At 39.0% G+C, this 19,812-nt stretch overlaps 1 protein-coding gene across 2 annotated transcripts in view; it reads left to right on the top strand.

Annotated features, from left to right (window-relative positions):
• CCDC93 (coiled-coil domain containing 93) overlaps positions 1 to 16,446 on the top strand; it is a 31,634-nt gene extending 15,188 nt beyond the window's left edge. For both annotated transcript variants that reach the window (XM_063161646.1, XM_063161645.1), the window contains 12 exons: positions 2,338 to 2,454; positions 3,872 to 3,934; positions 4,116 to 4,189; positions 4,744 to 4,825; positions 5,189 to 5,260; positions 6,393 to 6,464; positions 6,739 to 6,847; positions 9,343 to 9,425; positions 12,427 to 12,464; positions 13,275 to 13,359; positions 14,013 to 14,126; positions 15,300 to 16,446. In XM_063161646.1, the coding sequence (XP_063017716.1) occupies positions 2,338 to 2,454; positions 3,872 to 3,934; positions 4,116 to 4,189; positions 4,744 to 4,825; positions 5,189 to 5,260; positions 6,393 to 6,464; positions 6,739 to 6,847; positions 9,343 to 9,425; positions 12,427 to 12,464; positions 13,275 to 13,359; positions 14,013 to 14,126; positions 15,300 to 15,353 (963 nt within the window). In that variant the 3' untranslated portion in view covers positions 15,354 to 16,446. The remainder of the gene's footprint in view (positions 1 to 2,337; positions 2,455 to 3,871; positions 3,935 to 4,115; positions 4,190 to 4,743; positions 4,826 to 5,188; positions 5,261 to 6,392; positions 6,465 to 6,738; positions 6,848 to 9,342; positions 9,426 to 12,426; positions 12,465 to 13,274; positions 13,360 to 14,012; positions 14,127 to 15,299) is intronic.
• Positions 16,447 to 19,812: the final 3,366 nt, after the last annotated feature.

Genomic DNA, 19,812 nt, shown 5'->3' with positions numbered 1-19,812 from the left:
AACAGAAGCCCAAGGGTCATATTTCAATGTTACATTTCTTCTGTTCTGAGAGAAGGGAGCAGGACCTTGACTATTATAGTAGAGCAATGATTAATACCGTGAAAAGTAAGAACTGATTCAAGTCAAACCAAAAATAGATCACTTTTCAAATCTATGGGATGTGATAAAAACATAGAATTTCTGTGCATGTATGCATGCACCAGGCAAAGAATTAAGGATGTTATCAAAGAGTTTATTGAAGCATCAGCAATGTTTGGATGTAATTTTAATAGTCTTAGATCGTGGTAACTGTACATTACATGAGAAACACAGCAGTGATTATTAACTGTACATAACATGAGAAACACAGCAGTGTTTATTAACTGTACATAACATGAGAAACACAGCAGTGCTTATTTTTTTATCAGTTTTGTCTTACCACAAGCCCAGTAAAGAACCCTGGCAAGCCAAATCCTAGGTCTGATGTTGCCATGGGCCAGGACCTTTCTTACACGAGGCATTTTTGCAGAAGGTCAATGCTTAGAATTTTCTGCATTTGCCCCTCCATTCTGCTGCCATGTTAACCTGCTGAGTGAACTGGAGGAAGGACTGTGGTGTCATTCCTTACCCTCTGAAAATACTGGCAGAAAATTATTAATTAATAGCAAATTGATCATCTTTAAACAGTCAGAGACATTAGTGATGGTTCTTTCCCATTTTCAAAAAGCAAGCTGTAAAGTTCACTTCTTGAAATATGATCCACTTTTTTTTTAATGGCAAAGCTGTACTACATGGATTTTTACTATTTCTGCAAACATCAGTCTCAGAATAGTTTAGCTCATGTTTGTTTCTCTTGCATTTCCATTTTCCTCCATTTGTGTCTTATGCATGTGAGAGGCTAAATGTGGTGGTGAGAAGGATAAGGTTTTGGAATGCATAACATGATGAAGGAATGTGATTTGACTAAATAATGAGAGGAATAAGTAAGACTGTATATTTGTTGAGTAGTTCAGGGTCACAGGTGTTGCTTAGAGGCATTTCTTCCTTTCCTAACAACAAAAGCAAAGAAAGCCTCTGAATTGTTGGGTTAAGCCATCAGAATTGGGCTTTGCTTGCTGTGGATGTAGAAACATAAGATCATTAAGCTACTGTTCAATATGAATTACATAGAAAATGTAGAGGAGGAAGACAGGCTTTGCCTCTTATTTTCATTTAAAATTAAGCTGCTTACCCATCTGCCTGGAGTGGAACCAGGAGCAGATATAAGTGAAGAATATATCACATTCCTTGTAGCATTTTAGCTGATTATGCATTGTAGCAGTTGTCAACATGGGGTAATTATTCAAAAAGCACTTAGTATTGAAGTCTTTGACAGACTGTAAATTAGCACTTGAGGTACTTGAAAATGAACTGGTTTTCTAGTGAAATATTGGAAAATGGATTAAGTGAAAAAAAGTCTGAGTGCATGAAGCAAATTACAAAAACAGATGGATGTAAGTATCAAAGTGAAGACTTTCAAAAGGTACAAATAATTTTTAGGCAAATAATCCTTTAGAGATCAAGATATCACTGCTTTTTAATGATTCTTTTGTCTACTGCAAATATACAATTTCTATTCTAAATGTTATTTTTCCTAAAGAATGTTTCTGTCAGCTTTGCTTTCACAATTCAGAGAGAAGAGGAGGCTGGATCCAGATTGCTGTCTCTGTTATCATTTATGAGACACCCTTGGCAATGCATGCTGGATGGAGTAGTTCTCCAAGGCTGGTGTCAGCAGGGCACATGCACACACAAAAAAAAAACCAGAAAAAAAAAAAAAAAAACAAAAAAACCCCAGAGTGGTAAATGCATCTGCCACACTGAGTATGTCATTGTCATTCAGCATGGAGATGCAGCCAAGCCTCTATTTCAGAATACACTATTGTTCAAGGCTTCTGAAAATTCTGGAGCTGCTTGTTGGGGTGTGGAACATCTCTGATTCAACAAGTTCAGTGAATACCATGGCTCAAGGTGTTTTTCAGTATGCTTGTATTTTTTCCATTGAAAAACTCTACTGGGTTTAACCATAATGCTGATACAAAAAAATTGTCTATCTTCTAGTACACTGTAGTATTTTCCACCTGTCCCAGGGCAACTGACTTTTTTAGCTTACTTTACTTGCAAATTTTGGAATATAATTCAGTTGTTCAGCTGCTTGCTTATTTTGATGGGAGGTAAATCAGTAAGTCATTCTTTTGGATAGACACAGTTCTTGATAAAGAATGTCACAGGTGTGTCCCACTTTGGTATTTCCTGAGTTTCTGAAGAATCAGAAAACAATGCTGTGGGGTCCAAAAGGCTGCTGTTCTTGTTTTTCAGCAATCTGAGCTTTCTGCTGAGGAGAGACCAGAAAGGCTTGGAGCTGCCCAGCAACACAGAAGGAAGGTGGCATCTCTCAACAAGCAGATCTTGCAGAAAACCAAACTCCTCGAAGAGGTAAGTATTGTGTGTGTAGTAAAGAAGAAAACATTGATAAAGAGGTTGATCACAAAGATTTTGCCATCCAGAAAATACCTGCAAGGTGTCTTCTGCACCAGCAATTTGTCATGCTGAACACTGATTCCTCTGCTTGCATTGTCCTTGGATTGTGAGAACAGGTTGTGTTCCTGGGGGCAGTTAGCTCAGCCTTAATTTTGGGAAGAACCATGATTTTACCATTTTAAATGCTGAGGGCCCTTTAATTCTGTGCAGCTTGTTTTCAGTACATAACAATCTCAGTGCTGTTTTTATATGGGGAAAAAATGTACTGACAGCTGTAAGCCAAATATAATCCTTTTATCACTTTACTAAAGTAAGAATTTCCTGGCTGAATTTCATTTACCACTTGCCAAAAGCAGCTTTTGAAATCAGTGACAGTCAAGAACCATGTCTTTTAAGAAATATTTATGGAGTTCTGGCTTCAATACTGCAGTAAGTTTTGGCAAGATTTCTCAAAACTGAAAATTCGTGTCAGTTTTCACGAGATTTGGACTGGAGACTTAAAATTTTTTAGTTAGAGTAAAATTTGTTGGTGAACTATTGCTAAAAAATATGAAAAACAATTAAAAAGCTTTATGTTTATAAATTTGGAAAGGGAAGAGTGGAGCATTAAGTCACAGCAGTGTGTTGTGAACAGCACACTAAAATAGCATGAAAGGAAGTGGAACTGAGCTACATGTGCATTTTTTGTTTGCTCACTTTTGCTCCACTTTTGTAAACCATGTCCTGTTTTTGTTTTACTATTTGCAATCTTACCTTAAATCATAGGGAATTTAAAGAAGGATGTTCTTCTAAAATTAGCTTCTGTAAATTAATTGACAAGTGAAATGTCTAATATTTGTTTATAATACACATTTTGCTCACTGCCTTATTAGACTTTCCATAGTTACACAGAAGAGAACCATAAAGCAGCTTGGTTATTTGGTGTGGCAGTGTCTGTAGTTTGGTGCCTTGGTGCTTCTGTGCAAGTCTTGAATTGCCCTGACTTATTTGGAGAAGTATAAAATGGGACTCATTCTTAGCTTGGTGTGAAACTAGGCCAGTACAGCCAGGCTAGAAAAGTTTGAGCAATTTAGCAGAGATTCTGTCCAATTCTGTTGGCCTCTAATTTGGAAAAGCTGTTGTTTATTCTGGGACTTCATGGACCTAAAGGATCAGGTGGTAAATGTTTGCTATTAGTAATTAAATATTCAGTCAGAATTCTTACAATCAGTTGCAAGAGTAGCTGACAAGAAAAGACAGTGTTTGTTATGCTTGGCCTGCTGTTTGACAGACAACCATTATGAACAGCTCAAATATTCTCTGTTCTCCATTACAGGTGTAATTAGTGTGAATATAGAATCCAACTCTTTTATTTTTTTCTCTTTTGTAACAGTTGCAAGCTAAATATGCTGATCTGCAGGAAAAATGTACCAAAGCAAAAGAGGCATTAACAGAGGTAATCTTTAGTTTTTTCTGTGCTGTTTGTAGCTGAAACTTTTTTGAGAAATTCTGTTTGTGAAGGGATGTATTAAACACTGAAGGTGTTTGCAAGCTTAACTCACTGATCTCATGGTGTAGGAAAGTCAATTTATTATTAATCAATTAAGTATCAATTTATTATTAATTGTAACCCTTAGGTTAAGAGTTACAGTGAAAAGCTGGACAAGGAATTGGCAGCCTTAGAAACAATAGAATCCCAAGCAGATTCTAGGTAAGTTTCTTCCTTTGTTACCTTTGAAATTCTGAAAAATAATGGTTTTTAAATGAATCATTCAATGATTCTTGGTTTTTCAACCTTAACAAATAACTAAAATTTAAAAATTAAATTATTCTCCAGCTTGCTTTCCAGAGACAGGGAAACATTGCAATAGGATTCAGTCAGAATGAAAAGTGTCAGTCTGTAGTTCAAAATAATTGTAGGTGTTTAAGGCAGAGGAACCCTAGACACATCTGACAAGTAGATGAGGCCTTCTTGATTTATTTTGTTCATATTTGAAGCCTTCATCTCACATAAATTAAATGGAAGTCTCTCAAAACTTTCACAGTAATGAGGTTAAAACATAACAAAGCCATCAGAATATTCAATGTAACACTCCGCCTTTATTTTGACCTTGGTATATCAGTGCTGATATTTGGGGTTTTAATTTACCCAGGATTTATTGTAAATTTATTTAGAAATAAGCTTGTTTTAATGTATATTAATTCTCCATCTGTTTAAATTAGAAACTAAAAATCTAACATAGTTTACTGGATCTTCAAATTTAGTGTATTACAGAGTCTGAGAGCACTGGTGGCCATGAATGAAAACCTGAAGAGCCAGGAGCAAGAGTTCAAAGCACATTGTAGGGTAAGTTCCAGTGTCTCCTAGAAGGATTCATTTAAAACTTGGTAAATAAGCACTTTCCTGGTGTGTTGTTGTGCTGTGTGTCCTTGTCTGTCATCTGTCCCACCCCCCAGGTACTGCTCACTCCAGGTTTATATTGAATATCAGCACCCCTGGAGCAGGGAGGAGTGAGGAGGAATCTGAGCTGGTGTGGCCTTCCTTGATATCCTGAAGCAGGGAATGCTGTTTATTCTTCCAAATTTAAATATTATGTGTATGGTCAGCTCTGAAATTTTGTTAGAAGTTGTGTTGTCAAGATCCTTCCCTCATCTCTCTTAAGATAAGAGGTCTCAGTTAAAAAAAAATCAGCTTTTGTTTGTTTTAAAGGAAGAAATGGAGAGACTACAACAAGATATTGAGACTCTGAAAGCCGAAGCAGCGGAAGATGGGGAGGAACAGGTAAAGCAAAAGCCTAAGTTCTTATTTTCAAATTGCATTTTGGAATGTTTGTTTGAGTCTTTCTGACTTCTGGGACATTCTTGTAAGCCTTACAGTATCTGCTGGAATATTTAAAAAGCTCTGTAAAGCCACAGTTCAGGCTAATAATCCTAGAATACAGGAGTGTGCAAGCAGCAACAGCATTATCTGTTCTTTTTGCAGAATCCATGGGGCTCTGCTTGTAGATGCTTTTGTGCATTTTACTTCTTTCTCTGTAGTACCAGAGAAGAATCTCTGGGTGTTGTGCTAAAAGCTGTGCATATCTCTGACAGAAAAATGTCTTCCTCAGAAAGAATGTTTGGTTTGGTTGTTTTTTCTTAGAAGTGGGGTTATCTGAAGGGTGAAAGCACGAGCTTTCAGTGCCTCGGTGCACTGCATGCAGTGAGCAGCTGTCAGAAGTTAGACTTTAACACAAGTGCATCCAGACTGATGGCAATGAATAATGAATGAACAGAATAGGAAAAGCTTCAATGACTTTATTTTCAGTGGGTAAACATTTGATGCATTCATACCTCTGGAACAAGGCAGATTACAACTTCCATGATGCTGCTGTCCTCTTCAACACAGCATGAAAAAATTAAAGTGTAAACTGAAATCTTAAATTTTTCAGCAAGGTAAAAAACAACTATCTAACATAGTTTACTGGATTTTCAAATTTAGAAGCCCACACTGCAGGAAGTTTAGAACACATGTCAGAGGCTTTATGTTCTGTTCAGGTGCCTTGTTTATTCTTAACCCCACCGCTGAATCAAAGTATAAACACTCAGACAAGGGGTACTGACAGTCTTTGGATTTGTATCTTCATCTAAAGTGTGACTGTTGTAAAGCAGTGCAAAAGCTATTGATAGCTCTTAAAAACTGAAATATCAAAAGTTAAAAATCATTTAAATGTCCTTGTTTATAGTAAATGATGTCAGGCTTTTAATACAGATAATGAACTGTTATTCTTAAATCCCCCAAAAAATGAATGGTGGTGTTATTGTGGGAGCCAAAGATAGGCAAAACCAGAAAACAAACCAAATCTGCCCATTTTTGCACTGCAGTTCTCATATGCTACTGTAATACACAATTGTTTTGGGTTCTCAACTTCCAGGAGCCAAATAAGATTATAGAACAGCAATACAAAGCTGAGAAAGAGAAACTTCAAAAGATCCGCCTGCTACTGGTGAGTTACTCTTTGTGTCCTTACTTGTGTGAAATTGCTGATGTTTGTCTTATCTTGGAATTTCTAATACATTGTCTTGTTGTGCTAATTTTAACAATTGTTTCTGTCACAAATCAATTGCAAAAAGAAAAAAAAATAAATTGATCCTCAGCCAAAGCTTTTTGTTTTTAAAAATCAATTATTTAATGACAAAGTATTGCTGGGGGGGCTTCATCCATTTTAAGAAGAGAACAAGAAGAGGCTTTGTTTTCTCCCCTCCTAACTTTCTATTCAGGCACGAAGAAACAGAGAAATAGCCATTTTACAGCGCAGGATTGATGAAGTACCCAGCCGAGCTGAGCTCACACAGTATCAGAAGAGATTTATTGAACTTTACAGTCAGGGTATGTATATCGAGCAGGACCATCCTGCTGAAGGCTAAAGCCCTGAAAGGAGGGCAGTTGCATTTTAAGCATATGGCATGTAACAACAGCACCTGCCAATTTGGTGGTATTTTAAAGGTTTTTGGTGTTCATGTTACACATCATATTTTTGAGGTTTTATAAGCTGGGCTTTAAGACTCCTCCTGAGGGTGAAACTTGATGCACAACATCTCTGGGCTAAATTTTGTCTGCAGCAGGTTCTGTCATTTAGGTTAATAGCCAGTATGTTCTGAAACTCCTTAATTCACCATTTACAAATGAGGTTGCTGTGAGGTTGAATCGTGTTTAATTAATTTGCCTTACCATTAGATTGCTTTTATTGTTTCCACTGACATGGCATAACTGGTTCTGAACCAAACTATGTCAAGAACTACCAAGTAAAAACAGTTTCTTGAGGGAATTGACTTCTTTCATTTTAATTAACACAATCCTGCTATATCTTGGTAGAAGCAGAATACAAATTGTCTTTAACTGTTATGATCAGAAATTATAAAATTGGAAAAGGTGCAAATGGAATAAAATTTTAAAGTTGTTCCACTAAACTGATAACAGACCAGTATGCTTACTGGTGTATATTTAACTAACTTGTGTGTTAGCATAAGAAAACCTAGCTAATGATTCAGAGATATTCAGCATTTATTAAATAAATGTGTGAAGTAAGCTCTGGAAGGGTGAGCAATTCCAAACTGGTTATCTGAGTGGGATCCAAATCCCCTGCCCTGGTGAGGCATCTCCAGTGGCACAGTTCTGTGCTGTCCTCCACAGGTATTGTGCAAATACATGGAATAGATGTGAGTACAAGTCCAGTGCTTCCTCCCCCCTTTGCTGTGCCATGCAGTTTATTTAATCCAGTCCAGCTATAAAGAGTTTTGTTGTTTTTCCTTAAATTTTCTGCCCATTCTCTGTCATGTCTGGTCAGAGCTACCTGCTCAAGAGATGGAGCTTCCTTTGTATCTGAAGTACAGAGAGATTAGCATCAAAGAGACTTGGGCAGCTGTGGGGGTGGATTTAAGATGCTTTTATGGGACTTTGTTTTCTAATGTACAAAGTGTGAGTAGTATCTCAGGATAAGACACTGCTCAGTCATGGCTGGGAACCTGGACTGCACAGGCTAAGCTTCTAGAGAAATGAGCTGGAAATCTCTAGCCAGTTTTTCTGTGCATTGTTGTATTTTTAGAGGTACTTAGAGGCTTTTCCCTTAGCCGGATTCAGGTGACCTTCAGTTGCCAAAACATGGATTTTTTGAACTTTGCTTCAAGGGGTTAGACAGGACAATCTTCAGCACTAACCTCAAACCATAGTGATTTTGTGATTTTTGCACCAGAATCCTTTTCAGCTATATTCAGTGTTTTGGTTTTGACCTAACTGAGCCTCTTCCATTGAAAATGTTTAAGAGAATCAAAGAGCCAATTGGTTCCCTCTTCTTCTTCCCCTGCTTGGGTTCTGGTGTGTGCCCATAAGGCTCCATAAGTTGGCACAACTTTTCAACACAGGTGAGATATTGAAAGGTTTTCTGAGTTGTTTTGTGGAATCCACTCATGAAAGACTTGTGACTCCCAGAGCTGCTGGAAGAGCAGAAGGAGGTGCATGAAGGAAATAGTTTGGGAAAGGCCTCTTTCATTTGGCAGCAGTTCTGCAAATCCCAGGCTAATGAGTAAGATTTCACTGAGGTTTATCATTTTTAACCCATACATTTTTTCCAGCTTGTGCTTTCTAGCCAGAATTACTTTTGCTGCCTATATTTCCTTGGGAGTCACAAATATATTGGATTTCCTCAGGCATTGAAGAACTAAAGGCTAGAGTAAGACTCAGCAGATTTGAGTATCATCTTGTAGACCCAAAGGGAAGGCATGTCTGAGCCTTACCTTCCCTGCTGAGCTCTGACCAACATCTGCTGTAACCACCTAAACCAGAAAATATTATTTAATTCTATCACCACACATAGATTATGAAGAAAATAAAAAGACTTTAAAACAGCAAAAGCTTTGTTGGGCATCTTGCACATGTGTAGCTTGACATTTATAGTCTAATGCACCTTTTCCCCACACAGTCCTACCAAGATTATCTGCTCTTGCCTGTCCCTGCTGAGCCTGTGCCCCTCCAACAGCCCAGGCAAGGCCCCTGTGGGCAGCACAGCTGCCTGGTGGTGTCAGGGCACAGCACAGGCAGGCAGCTGATGGTGCCAACCTGGGCTGGCAGAAAGGGCTGCCAGCACTCGGGCCGCCAGCACTCGGGCCTTAATTTAGACACTGAGCTGTGTTGTTCCTCTAAGAGATGAAAGCTGGAGCCCTGCTGAGAGAAACTCTGGGAGGATGTTCCCTCTGCATGTACATTAGTGACTGTGTTCCATTATTGATAGTGGAAAATATGTTATAGAAAGCCTACAGAGTATTTTTACAGATTCCATTTTACCTCATATTCTTTTATTATTCTACCCTCTTATTTTTTGTTTGCAGTCTCAGCAACTCACAAAGAAACCAAGCAGTTTTTTACTCTTTATAATACACTGGATGATAAGAAAGTATATTTGGAAAAGGAGGTAAGAAAATGTTATTACTATTTTCCAAGTATTCAGTCTGTGGGGAAGGAAAGAAAAAGTTTTTCTGTCAGAGCAGACTTACTGGTCTTTGTAAACAAAAATGGAACAACAGAATCATAAGAATATTTGTAGTCTTGGAGGGGCAATGGTCTGTGTTGTAAAAGAATTGCTGTTATTACAGCATGTTTAAACACTCACTGTGCTCTTGAAACATGAATAGCATTTGATCAGCAAATATCTCTGTAATCATAGCACCAATTTACCCTTTTCTCTCTTTTTAGTCAATACCTTTTAGTATGAACCCAGACCACAGTCAGTAACTTTGGAGAGCAAATTCCAGCTGCTGTCAGCAGCATCAGATTTAGTTCTCAAGGTCTGAGCTGCCTACACTTTATTTGCTGGTGATTTCACTGGGTCAGAAGAGATAGTTTTCATGAAAGAATGGTTTTTTCCCCTCCTCTCTCCCATCTATGTAGTGTTCATTTCTTTCTTGGGCATAACTGAGCAATTTCAGTCTTCTTTTTTGTAATGACACGTGTCTGATTTCAGTAAAGATGGAGAAATAGGAGGAAACAAGAGGATAAATAAAAATTATTACTTTTAAAATACAAAATGCTTTGATAGCTCAGGTTTCTCTGTTTATTCTAATAAAATAAGAACAGACAGTGAGTTTTGCATTATTTAGATATATTTCTTTAGTTTGTGAGACAAGCAGTGGTCTAATTTCTGACTATGTAAAGACCCTTTTTCAGTGTCCTTTCACATCCTGTTTTGGAGATCATGAGCAACCATTTCCTTCCCTTAAGCAGCTGATTCTAATCCATGTTTAGGTAGTTTTCATTTTTCCATTCAGAACAGTCATATACCATATTTTTAAAAATGTATGAAGTACAAACTATATTATTTAACATTACTTTAATTTCTCCCCTACATTAGTATTTAATACAGACTTATTTGTTGGGGGTTTTGTTTTAATTTTGGGGTGTATTTTTGAGGGTAAACCTGAAAATTTAAAAATTATAGAGAGACTAGTTTTGGAATGGGGCATAAAAAGTAGATTATAGAGAACAGAGAAACAGAATATAGAACAGATTTACTTCACTGTTGTATAAACTGGGACTACTCTTGCCAAAATAATTCAATATCTTTGGGGTTCACAGGGGGAATGCTGAATGTCTTCTGATGCCATCATAACTTAGTTAAATGTGTAATCTCATTGAGATTTCCTTGAGATGCATTTAATACTAGACCCAAGGTTTCAGCAATTAAATATTGTCTAATAATGTATAAAACATGTCTTTGGCATCTGTGCTTCACAAAGATTTCTGGAATATGCTTTTACTTTTTCTTGTTCCTGGGTTTTGGGGAGATTTTTCCCCTTTTTCCTCCCCACACCAGCCCTTTTGTAAAACACACTGAGCATCATTGCTTTAAAACAATAGTAAGAATTGTTGTACAGTTGAATTTTGGCTATGAGGGTTTTAGTTCTGTCATGAAAGGTCTCTGTGATCATGGCTCATATTTAACCCTATTTTGAGAAAGATGCATTTTTTAAAAGGCTTTAAAAGTAACTTTTTCATAATGTCTTTCAATTTTGGGGTGTGTATGCTGATTTCACTGTAGTGTGACACATCCACACTCTTCCTATGCCATGGTTGTGCAGCACTGCTGGGCAGGGCTACTTTTCCTGGCTTGAATGTGTATATATACAGATAGATATCTGTATGAACTGTAATTATGTTCTCAAGCACAGGCTTAGCACAAGTATCTTGAGGCAGGGCTGTGAACATGGCAAATATTAATGAGTAATGCAATATTTTCACTGCTGTGAATTACAGGAATTCTTAAGCACCTTGGCTGCTTGGGAGTCTGTTCAGAATTTGTTTGAATTTATCCAAGGGAAGGTCAGGAACACCTGCAGCTTCTGCCATGCCTGCTTATTTCTGTCTTTCAGGTGGAGGATTTTAGATTTAGGAGATGAGTTCAGCTTTCTGTGGCAGTGGGGCAGGTGATTCTGTTTGCAGCCCTTGGCTTTGCTTAGTGCAGAACTCTTTAAGTACTCATGAAAAGGAGAAACTGCTGGCAAGGCTTAACCACAGGAGACTTGCAAGATGCATTCAAAGCTGAGAGAAAGGATCACATTAATTTCCAGTTGTTGAATTTTAATGCTCTAGGCAATATGTAAAAAACAGGAAAAAAAAAATCAAAGGCAGTTACATAGGATGTATTCCATATAGTTTTATTAGTTGGGGGAATTTATACAAGCAGCAAAATATTCCTGGGAATAAATGTTATAAATGTCTATTTTTGTCTTCATTGGGTGCAATGCTACTGGCTTGTCAGAGAAGCCACACCTCTGAAATGCCATTCTGTACTTTTTATGAATTCACCTTTTAGCACCCAGTAAAATACACATAACAAAGTGAGTAATGGTGCCTGGCTGGTAGGGAATCTGTAAACCTCATCTGCACAATGAAAGCAGTGCAGGAATTCACTGCACTGCTTGGAGAGTCTTCTGAGCCCTGTGTGGAAATAGATTGTGTTGAGTTGTTCCCACCTCAAAGGCAAAAGTGTTTTTTCCTGTTTATTTGTGATGTGCTTGTGCACATGTCAGCAGTCCCTGCTGAACACTGGACCAGCATCTGCTTTTATATCAAATTCCAACACATGCTGAACACATGTTCAGTCCATTTTACTTTATTGCTTTAGTTTGGGAAGGCATCATGCTGGAAAACTCTCGGTGCTATAACTGAGTGCCAGTAAAATTAAAAATATCAATTGTGGTCCAGCACTTCTACTTCTGTCATTCAACCAGTGGGATAGATGTTACTAAATCACAAGGATTGTGGTTTATCTTCTGAAAGAAAACTCATGGTGATTTTTGTGGATCTGTCTGCTTTTGAGGGCATTATCTATATAGTAATTTTTTTTAAAATAAAATTCATCTTACTGTCTGTGCAGAAAAGACACGTGTATTTTCTTTTTTTTTTCCAACTCACAGGTTAACTTACTGAATTCTATTCATGACAACTTCCACCAGTAAGTTATGGTTCTTTATCTCCTAATAGTTGCAAAGAGTGGTAGAGTTGGTTGGACAAATGGGAGTGGGCACCAGTTATGGAGACTAAAAAATTTCTTAGAAGATTTTATAGTCATAAATTGATTTATAGAATAGTTTATTAACTCTGTTTAAGCCAGTTTGGGGAATCAAGGACTTGGAATTACGTAACTTTTATAGCAAACATATGTTTTCAATATCTGACTCTTTAGATGTGGAAATTCAGTCATAATTTTCCTGGAGTTAATTTAAATCTTTTCCTCCTTTTAGTGGAGTTGTGGTTATTACATTATGTACAAAACATTAGACTGGACATATTTCAGACATGTTTATTATAAACTACCTCTGTATTTGGAGATTTTGGTATATTGTGGAGTCTGTGTAAAATTATTGCTTTGGAAGTTCATGGTCAAAGATCAGTGTGTGAATCAGCCAGTGTTTATTTTTCTCTAATGATTTCAAGATCTAAAATGACTTCTAGGTTTTCCCTATTACAATGTGAAATTGTGCATTTGCTGTTCTCCTAGACCTCTAGTCACCTTTTTACCATTCACAACAGAGGCTTTGCTTAAAAAACTATGGTTTTATTGGTTATTAGCAGTTGATCTCTGTGCCCATCTCTTTGGTAGCTGAACAGCTTTAGTGTCAGTGGCACCAGTGATTAAAAGGATGAATTTTTACACAGAACACTAAGCAATGAGAACTTTGGACATGGGTGGATGTGCAAGACAGCAGCAGCTGAGACCCAGTGTCCCACATCCCTGTCAGGTGTTCCATTTTCTCCTTTCCAGAGCCATGGCGTCGTCGGGATCTCGGGAGCAGTTTTTGCGGCAGATGGAGCAGATTGTAGAAGGCATCAAACAGAATCGAATGAAGGTCTGACTCCCCTCACTTTCTGTGCTAAAACCTGGGAATTATCTCAGCAAAGCCTCTTGGATCTTTCTATGCACAATTATTATCCATTGCATGAGGTGCAAATTAGGCAAGCAACTAAAAAGGATTATTTCTTTTCACATGCATCAGAAACTTCTCACCACTAAATGTCAATGAATAGAGTATGACAAAGGTGTTGTAACACCTCTATCCTGACAGGAATCTTATATCCCTCAACTTCATTACTGGCACTGGAGTGATTTAAATGCCTGAGACAACTGAATGTCACTGCAATCAGTGAGAACTCTTCCATTTGGAATGTGTGCGTGCAGTCAGACCTGCACCTCAGTTTCTCAGACTATGGGAGCTGATTGAAACTTTCTGCTGCTGAAAAGGGTCAGCAGCACCTCAGAATCCCAACCATCATGTGCCCTTTTCCCAGCTGCACCTTCAATGCCACTGGTACTGAGACTTCAGCATTAGGCTCTTAGTTTTTAAGAGCTGACCTAAATGTTCATTGCATTTCAAGCACAAGCCAGGGCTATCATTTATGAAGTATCTGTCTCCCCTAGTGTGTTACAGATAGCTGTTCCTTATGCACTGTGTCCATGTGTATCCCATACATCTGATCTCTTACCCTTCCTGCATACCAACAGATGGAAAAGAAGAAGCAAGAAAACAAAATGAGAAGAGACCAGTTGAATGATGAATACTTAGAGCTTCTAGAGAAACAGAGGCTTTACTTCAAAACAGTGAAAGAATTTAAAGAGGTAAGAACACTTTTGCTATGTTCAGCTGTCATGTTCTGTGACCTATTTGATGTACTTGTGCATTAACATATCCACAAGATTTCCTGATGTGATGCTTATCACACCATGTTCATGATGTACCCTTGGTCATTTTCACCTTGTGAATCTTGGACTCTGAATTTGATTCTGGGAGTTCTTTCACTGCTAGATTGGCACCTCTCCATGTTACAGGGAGAGGTTATCAAGCAAGTGGTGTATTTAGGTTTTCAAGTGGAATCTCCTGAAGGTCTGTGAGCAGTTAGTTATTGGAGCAAAGAGGAGTGTGGAAATGTGTGTGAATGAGGAGGAAATGCAGGATCTTAGTCATTAATCTTCAGGAACCAGCCTTGTTGCCTAATGATTGTGAAAGCACTGTATAACACTTCATTGATTTAGCCTTTCCCAAGCTTTTAATCATGATGGGCTTCTGTTACTTGCTGTCTCCATGAGAATGAATGAGTGAAAAGGAATGCTGCAGGCAAAATTGTCATTTGGCTTCAAATGTTCGAGGAAAAACATCTTTGTGTAATTATTCCTGCTTTGTTCTGAGACAGTTCCTTCCTGCTTCAGACAGAATGACAGGGGCTGTTCAGCTACTCTGACATGCAGAATTTTACATCCTACTTGCAGAATTTAGGTAGATTTATTGTTAGGTTTTTTTACCTATTTTTCTTCCATTGCCATGTGAAGGAATTCCTGCTCAACTCTGCTACCCTTAAAAATAAAAAAGTCATGGTTGTGGTACTGAACACAGGTGTACTTGTGTGAATGTATTTTCTGACTGAGAGTTGTTCCCTGAGCACTGACTCTTTTGCAAACTGTCCTGAGAAGTTCCAGATCACCTACAAGTAATGCCCATTTCAGATTTATTTTACTTATAAGTAAAAAGCAGAATTTGCTTTAGCTACATGCAGAAACTTCAGGTGGGTGGTCAAGCAGTGTTCCTTCTGGCTTGCAGGTCATAAATTCAATATATTGCCATTGGAATAACATTATGGATGAATCAATATTATCTTCACCTCATCACTCAGTCCAAGCTGCTTTGGATTGTGGAGATGTTTCAAAATGGAAGAAAGGGTTTGGTTCTGTTGATGTGGAGATCCAGATGGCAGAGTTTGAGCAATTCCTCCTCACTTGTTTGCTCTCTGTTAACAGGAGTGCCGTAAGAATGAGATGCTGCTGTCCAAGCTGAAAGCCAGTTCTTCCTGAAGAGCTCCAGCTGGGGAAATTTAGAGAAGATTGTTCAGTCCATTGAATCTCTTTTGTGAGGTGACAGTTATAACTGCAATGTAGATGTATATATATAGATATATATAAAAAATATATATACACACAGCTGTAAAAGTCTGGTTTTTCCAGTATGTGTTCAGTTTACATTCCCTCATCACATGGCTGTATTATTCATTATTGCCTCCACTACACAGTAAAGAGTTAACACAGTACAGCAAAATAGAAATGTCTAATTTTATTTATTTGGGTTTGGGGCTTTTTTTTCCTACAGTAAGGACAGTGGGAGTTTTTTTTATTTGGGTTTCAACACTGAATTAAGTGAAAATTCTGGAATAAGTTTACATGTACTGTGTAGTATGTCCACCACCCCACAGGAGGAGCACTGCAGAATGCAGTACTTTGTTAATTTTGGCCCAAAAAACCCCTTCAAACTCACTTTTCCAACTAATAACTTCACATTATTTTAGTTTATACTCTAGCCATATATATAGGATTCCAGAGGATAACAATTAATTTCTAATGGCTAAGAAAATGAAAACTTACCTTGGATAATTCCTGGTGTAAAATTATAGATCTATATTTTTATAAAGTCTAGCAGTTGTATAAATTTCTTTGAAATTTCATTTTTATATATAGAGAGTGTGCTTGTTAAATTAATAGCTCCAGGAAAAAACACCTTCATACTAGGATCACCACGTTATCCCTGGCTGGGATGAAAATCAGAGTCTGTCACCTGTAATATAGGAAGATAAAGATTGAGACATTCTGCTCTAATGAACTGATGCTCACCTTTGAAGACAACAACCTACTTACCCTGCTGAAGACTTGCTCTTGAAAGTTCAGAAAAACTTTGTGGGACACTTTCTGAGACATTTTTATATCTGTATATACAGTATTTTGTAATTCAAACAGTTGCTTTTTGTACTTAACTCCAGGATTTTGGACTGGCTTCTTAATGTACATGACATCTTCAGGAGAAGACCCATGTTCCTTTTCCCACTGACACTGATGACAGCACTGTTCAATTACTGTCTATGGCAGCAGATATAAAATAAAGGATGTTTGGAATCCAGTGACATTCTGATATTGTGTTTTTAAGGTGGAACTTGCCTCAGAAGCTTTCCCAGGCTCCTGAATCACAAGTGCATTAAAAGATGAACTGTGTCCATAGTTAAATGAGTCACTGTGTTTGTCATGTCCTGCTCCTTCAGCACAAACAGAAAGGAAAGCTTCCCACTGAGCCAGCTGGGACCTTGCTCCCCCACACTGGTCACTGAGGGAATAGATCTGGGCTGCTCCTCTTGGATCTGTTCAAAAAGTCAGTCTGCCCAGGACTGGCAAAATCAGATTCCAAGTCCCTTCAAAGAAGGAAAAATTTACACTCAGCCTTCCTTCAAAGAAGGAAACCTGCACTGAGTGCTGCTTGCAGATTTTCTGTAGTCAGCTTTGATATAGGAGGCATTATATCTGTCTACAAACTTTGCCCTCTATAAAAACAATAGAAAGCTCATTCTAGTTTGTAAATTGAATAACTCAGCTTTGGCACCAAGGAGACCTGCTTGGGAATTCAAGTTGTGCTGTGTTTGTGTACTATGCAACTCTAAAAAAATAACTTGAATGGGCATTTCAATTTGGGATTTATCATTTTAATCAGAATTGCTTTTTAGCATCAAGCAAAATTTCCTAGGTATGGTAAATAGTAGGGTAAATAATGAACTTGCATGTAGAATAAATTATGTGCTTATTTGTTCAGTATAATGTTGAAATTTATGCTTACCTGCTACAAACACAGTAACCTGGAAACTTCCACAAGGAATATTAAAATGTGAGATCTGTTGTTCTGACTAGGGTTTGTGTGATTTTGACTAAGATATAAATCTGAGGTTTGTAGAATGCAGTTATTGCTCACAAAGGATAAATCAGAGTCCAGATCATAACTCACTGTCTGGTGTAGATGGAGCCCAGGGCAGATGGCCACAACCTTTGGTGTGAGGCCCATGTGAAAAGGAGAAGAAAGGAGCAGGTGAGGGTGTGAAAACACTTCCATCAGCTGTTTTTGCTTTCTGGCACAGGCTCTGTGTGTTGGGTGCCATTTCTCCTCAGACCTGGGGAGGAACTGACAGCAAGGAGAATCTGCCTTAATTCTCCATCTCAGCTGGTTGCAAGCAAGGAATTCTCAGAATTTTCCTTCAGTATTGCTGGATTTCCCTGTTGAAAGAGAAATGTCTTGCCCTGAACTCATTTGCTGTTACCTTGTAAGGCTTGTAAAGTAACATTTACAGGACTTGCAGCAAAACCTAATTTCTTTGTTAGGGTTATTAGCATTGTCTGCTCACACTCATCTTCCAAAGCCCTTTCATTTCTGCAGATTCTGGGCTCCCACACTGCACCTGATGCAGGATGCAACTCTGCCCTTCTGCTGAACAATAGGCTCCAGTAAATTTTTCTGAGAGCAAATTCAGTGTCAGGGAATAAAGTTTAAAACTAATAGTCCACTGCTTACAAGCAGAGATGATTGGTGTACTCAAATTGGCAGCTTGTATTGAGGAAATAAATACACAGCATCTAAGCTGTGCCAAATGATGTCCCTTTAGAATATTTGGGGTTTTTTTTTTTCTGTTTGGATAGTCAAGATACTGTGTCAATAATCTTAGTTCACATGGGAGCATGCAGCAGGTTAGGCAGCAGCCACTGATAAATATTTTCTTTGCCCCACAGCAAGCTGTGAATAAAAACCAGAATTTTAAACCCCGAATCTGTGCTGCCACTCTTCTAAATGCAGTCTGCATTTAGAGCCAGTGTGGGAAGCTGATTTTGTTGAGAGCTTTCTAAAGGCACTGCAGTGAAACGAAAGCTCTGCTTGCCTCTCGTTGCCTCTGGCTGTGTGGGGAGGCAGGCTGTGTGAGCCCACACTGTAACACTGCTGGCACAGATGCTCGGGTGGGCACAGCACTGCCTGCTGAGCTTCCTTAGAGCTCCTCACAGCACAACCCAGAGGCCCGGCCTCCTAAGGGAGCTAAATCCATCCCTGAGGAGGAGGAGAGCTGTGCCAGTGCCCTGCTCTGCTCTGCTGCTTGTGCTGCAGGTCAGTGTCTGCAGCAGTGCCCTGCGTGTGTGGCTGCAGGAACTGCACAGGGGCCTTGCAGCTCTGTGGTGTCCTCCAAGCTCCAGAGCCATGGCAGAAGTGCCTGCACAGCCTGTGCTGCCCCTGGAACTGGAGCTTGGAATGTGCAGCTGGAGATCACTGCAGCCAGACTGGGATGGGCCAGGGCACCAGCACTGGCACTGGATTTGTGTCACAGTGATGGCTTGGCTTACCAGCCTCAGGGACTACAGGCACTAAAATTTGTCCAAAACATGATTATTAGAAACTTCAGGAGTTACACATGCAGAAGATTTGTATGCTTTTCAACACCAGCTCAGATGACCTCTGCATTTCCTCCTTCCATTTCATCTGTTTGGATTTTAAAAGTTTTAGGGCAGTGACTCTTACATGAAAAAAATCAATTGATGTGAAAAATTTGTCAGTGGCTCTGAATGAGGCTGCAGGTTTTAGTAACATTCAGTCTCTTACATATGTGCCTTCCTTCTGGTTTAATTAAGCCTCCAAACACTGGTTTGAATGGTAGCTACTCCATATGCAGGCAAGCTGAGAGTCACAAGGGAAAGTTATTTAAATCAGCATTTAAGTCTGAGTCACTGTCTAACAACTCTTTGAAATTCTAGGTAATTAAAACTCCTGAATTCCCACTGAAATGGAGAGAAGCATCCTCTGCAGGAATGCAAGACACACAGGTGGCTGTGGGCACAGCAGGTCACACTGGACTGTCACAGCACTGCAGGTGTGAGGTACAGCACTGCCTGTGCTCCTGACATGCAGCCAAGCTCCCTTCAGCTTCCTGGGACTCTGTGCCATGCTAGAAATACTCAGAGATGTGTCAGCTCTCCCACTCAGAGCAGGGGAGGAAGTAAAACCCACCAGAGAGACAAATATGGAGCAAGATGGACTTGGCAGTATGCAAGGAAATAGATTATTTTTGTATATATTGTTGGGTCAGGGATGTTTGTCATATCTTGGGAAAATGTTTTAAGGCTTAGGTTTGAGTCTCTGGGTTTTGGGGAGTCACTTACACCTGATGGCATCAAGCCTTTGTTACAGTAGGAGGAAGTTGATGCCAGCTGACAAATTGTGGCCTTCACCCAGGTTGGGTGCTGAGCACATGGATGGTGCCAGGGCCCCAGGCTCTCACCCACACATTGCTGCAGCACACCTGGTGTGACTGAGCACCCTGTGTGGTGTTTGTAACACAGATGCCTGCTCGGTTTTATGGCAGCATGAAATAACCATGCACCCGGCCCCCATTCACTTGGAGGTGTTGGTGTCTACCTTGAGCTCACCTGGGTTCCATAAAACAGGGAGAGTCTGAGCCTGGCAGAG

This window comes from Melospiza melodia, chromosome 8 (genome assembly GCF_035770615.1).
Source record: "Melospiza melodia melodia isolate bMelMel2 chromosome 8, bMelMel2.pri, whole genome shotgun sequence".
NCBI lineage: Eukaryota > Metazoa > Chordata > Aves > Passeriformes > Passerellidae > Melospiza > Melospiza melodia.
The sequence above is the reverse complement of the archived record's forward strand: the minus strand, read 5'-3'. Positions and strand labels throughout refer to the sequence as shown.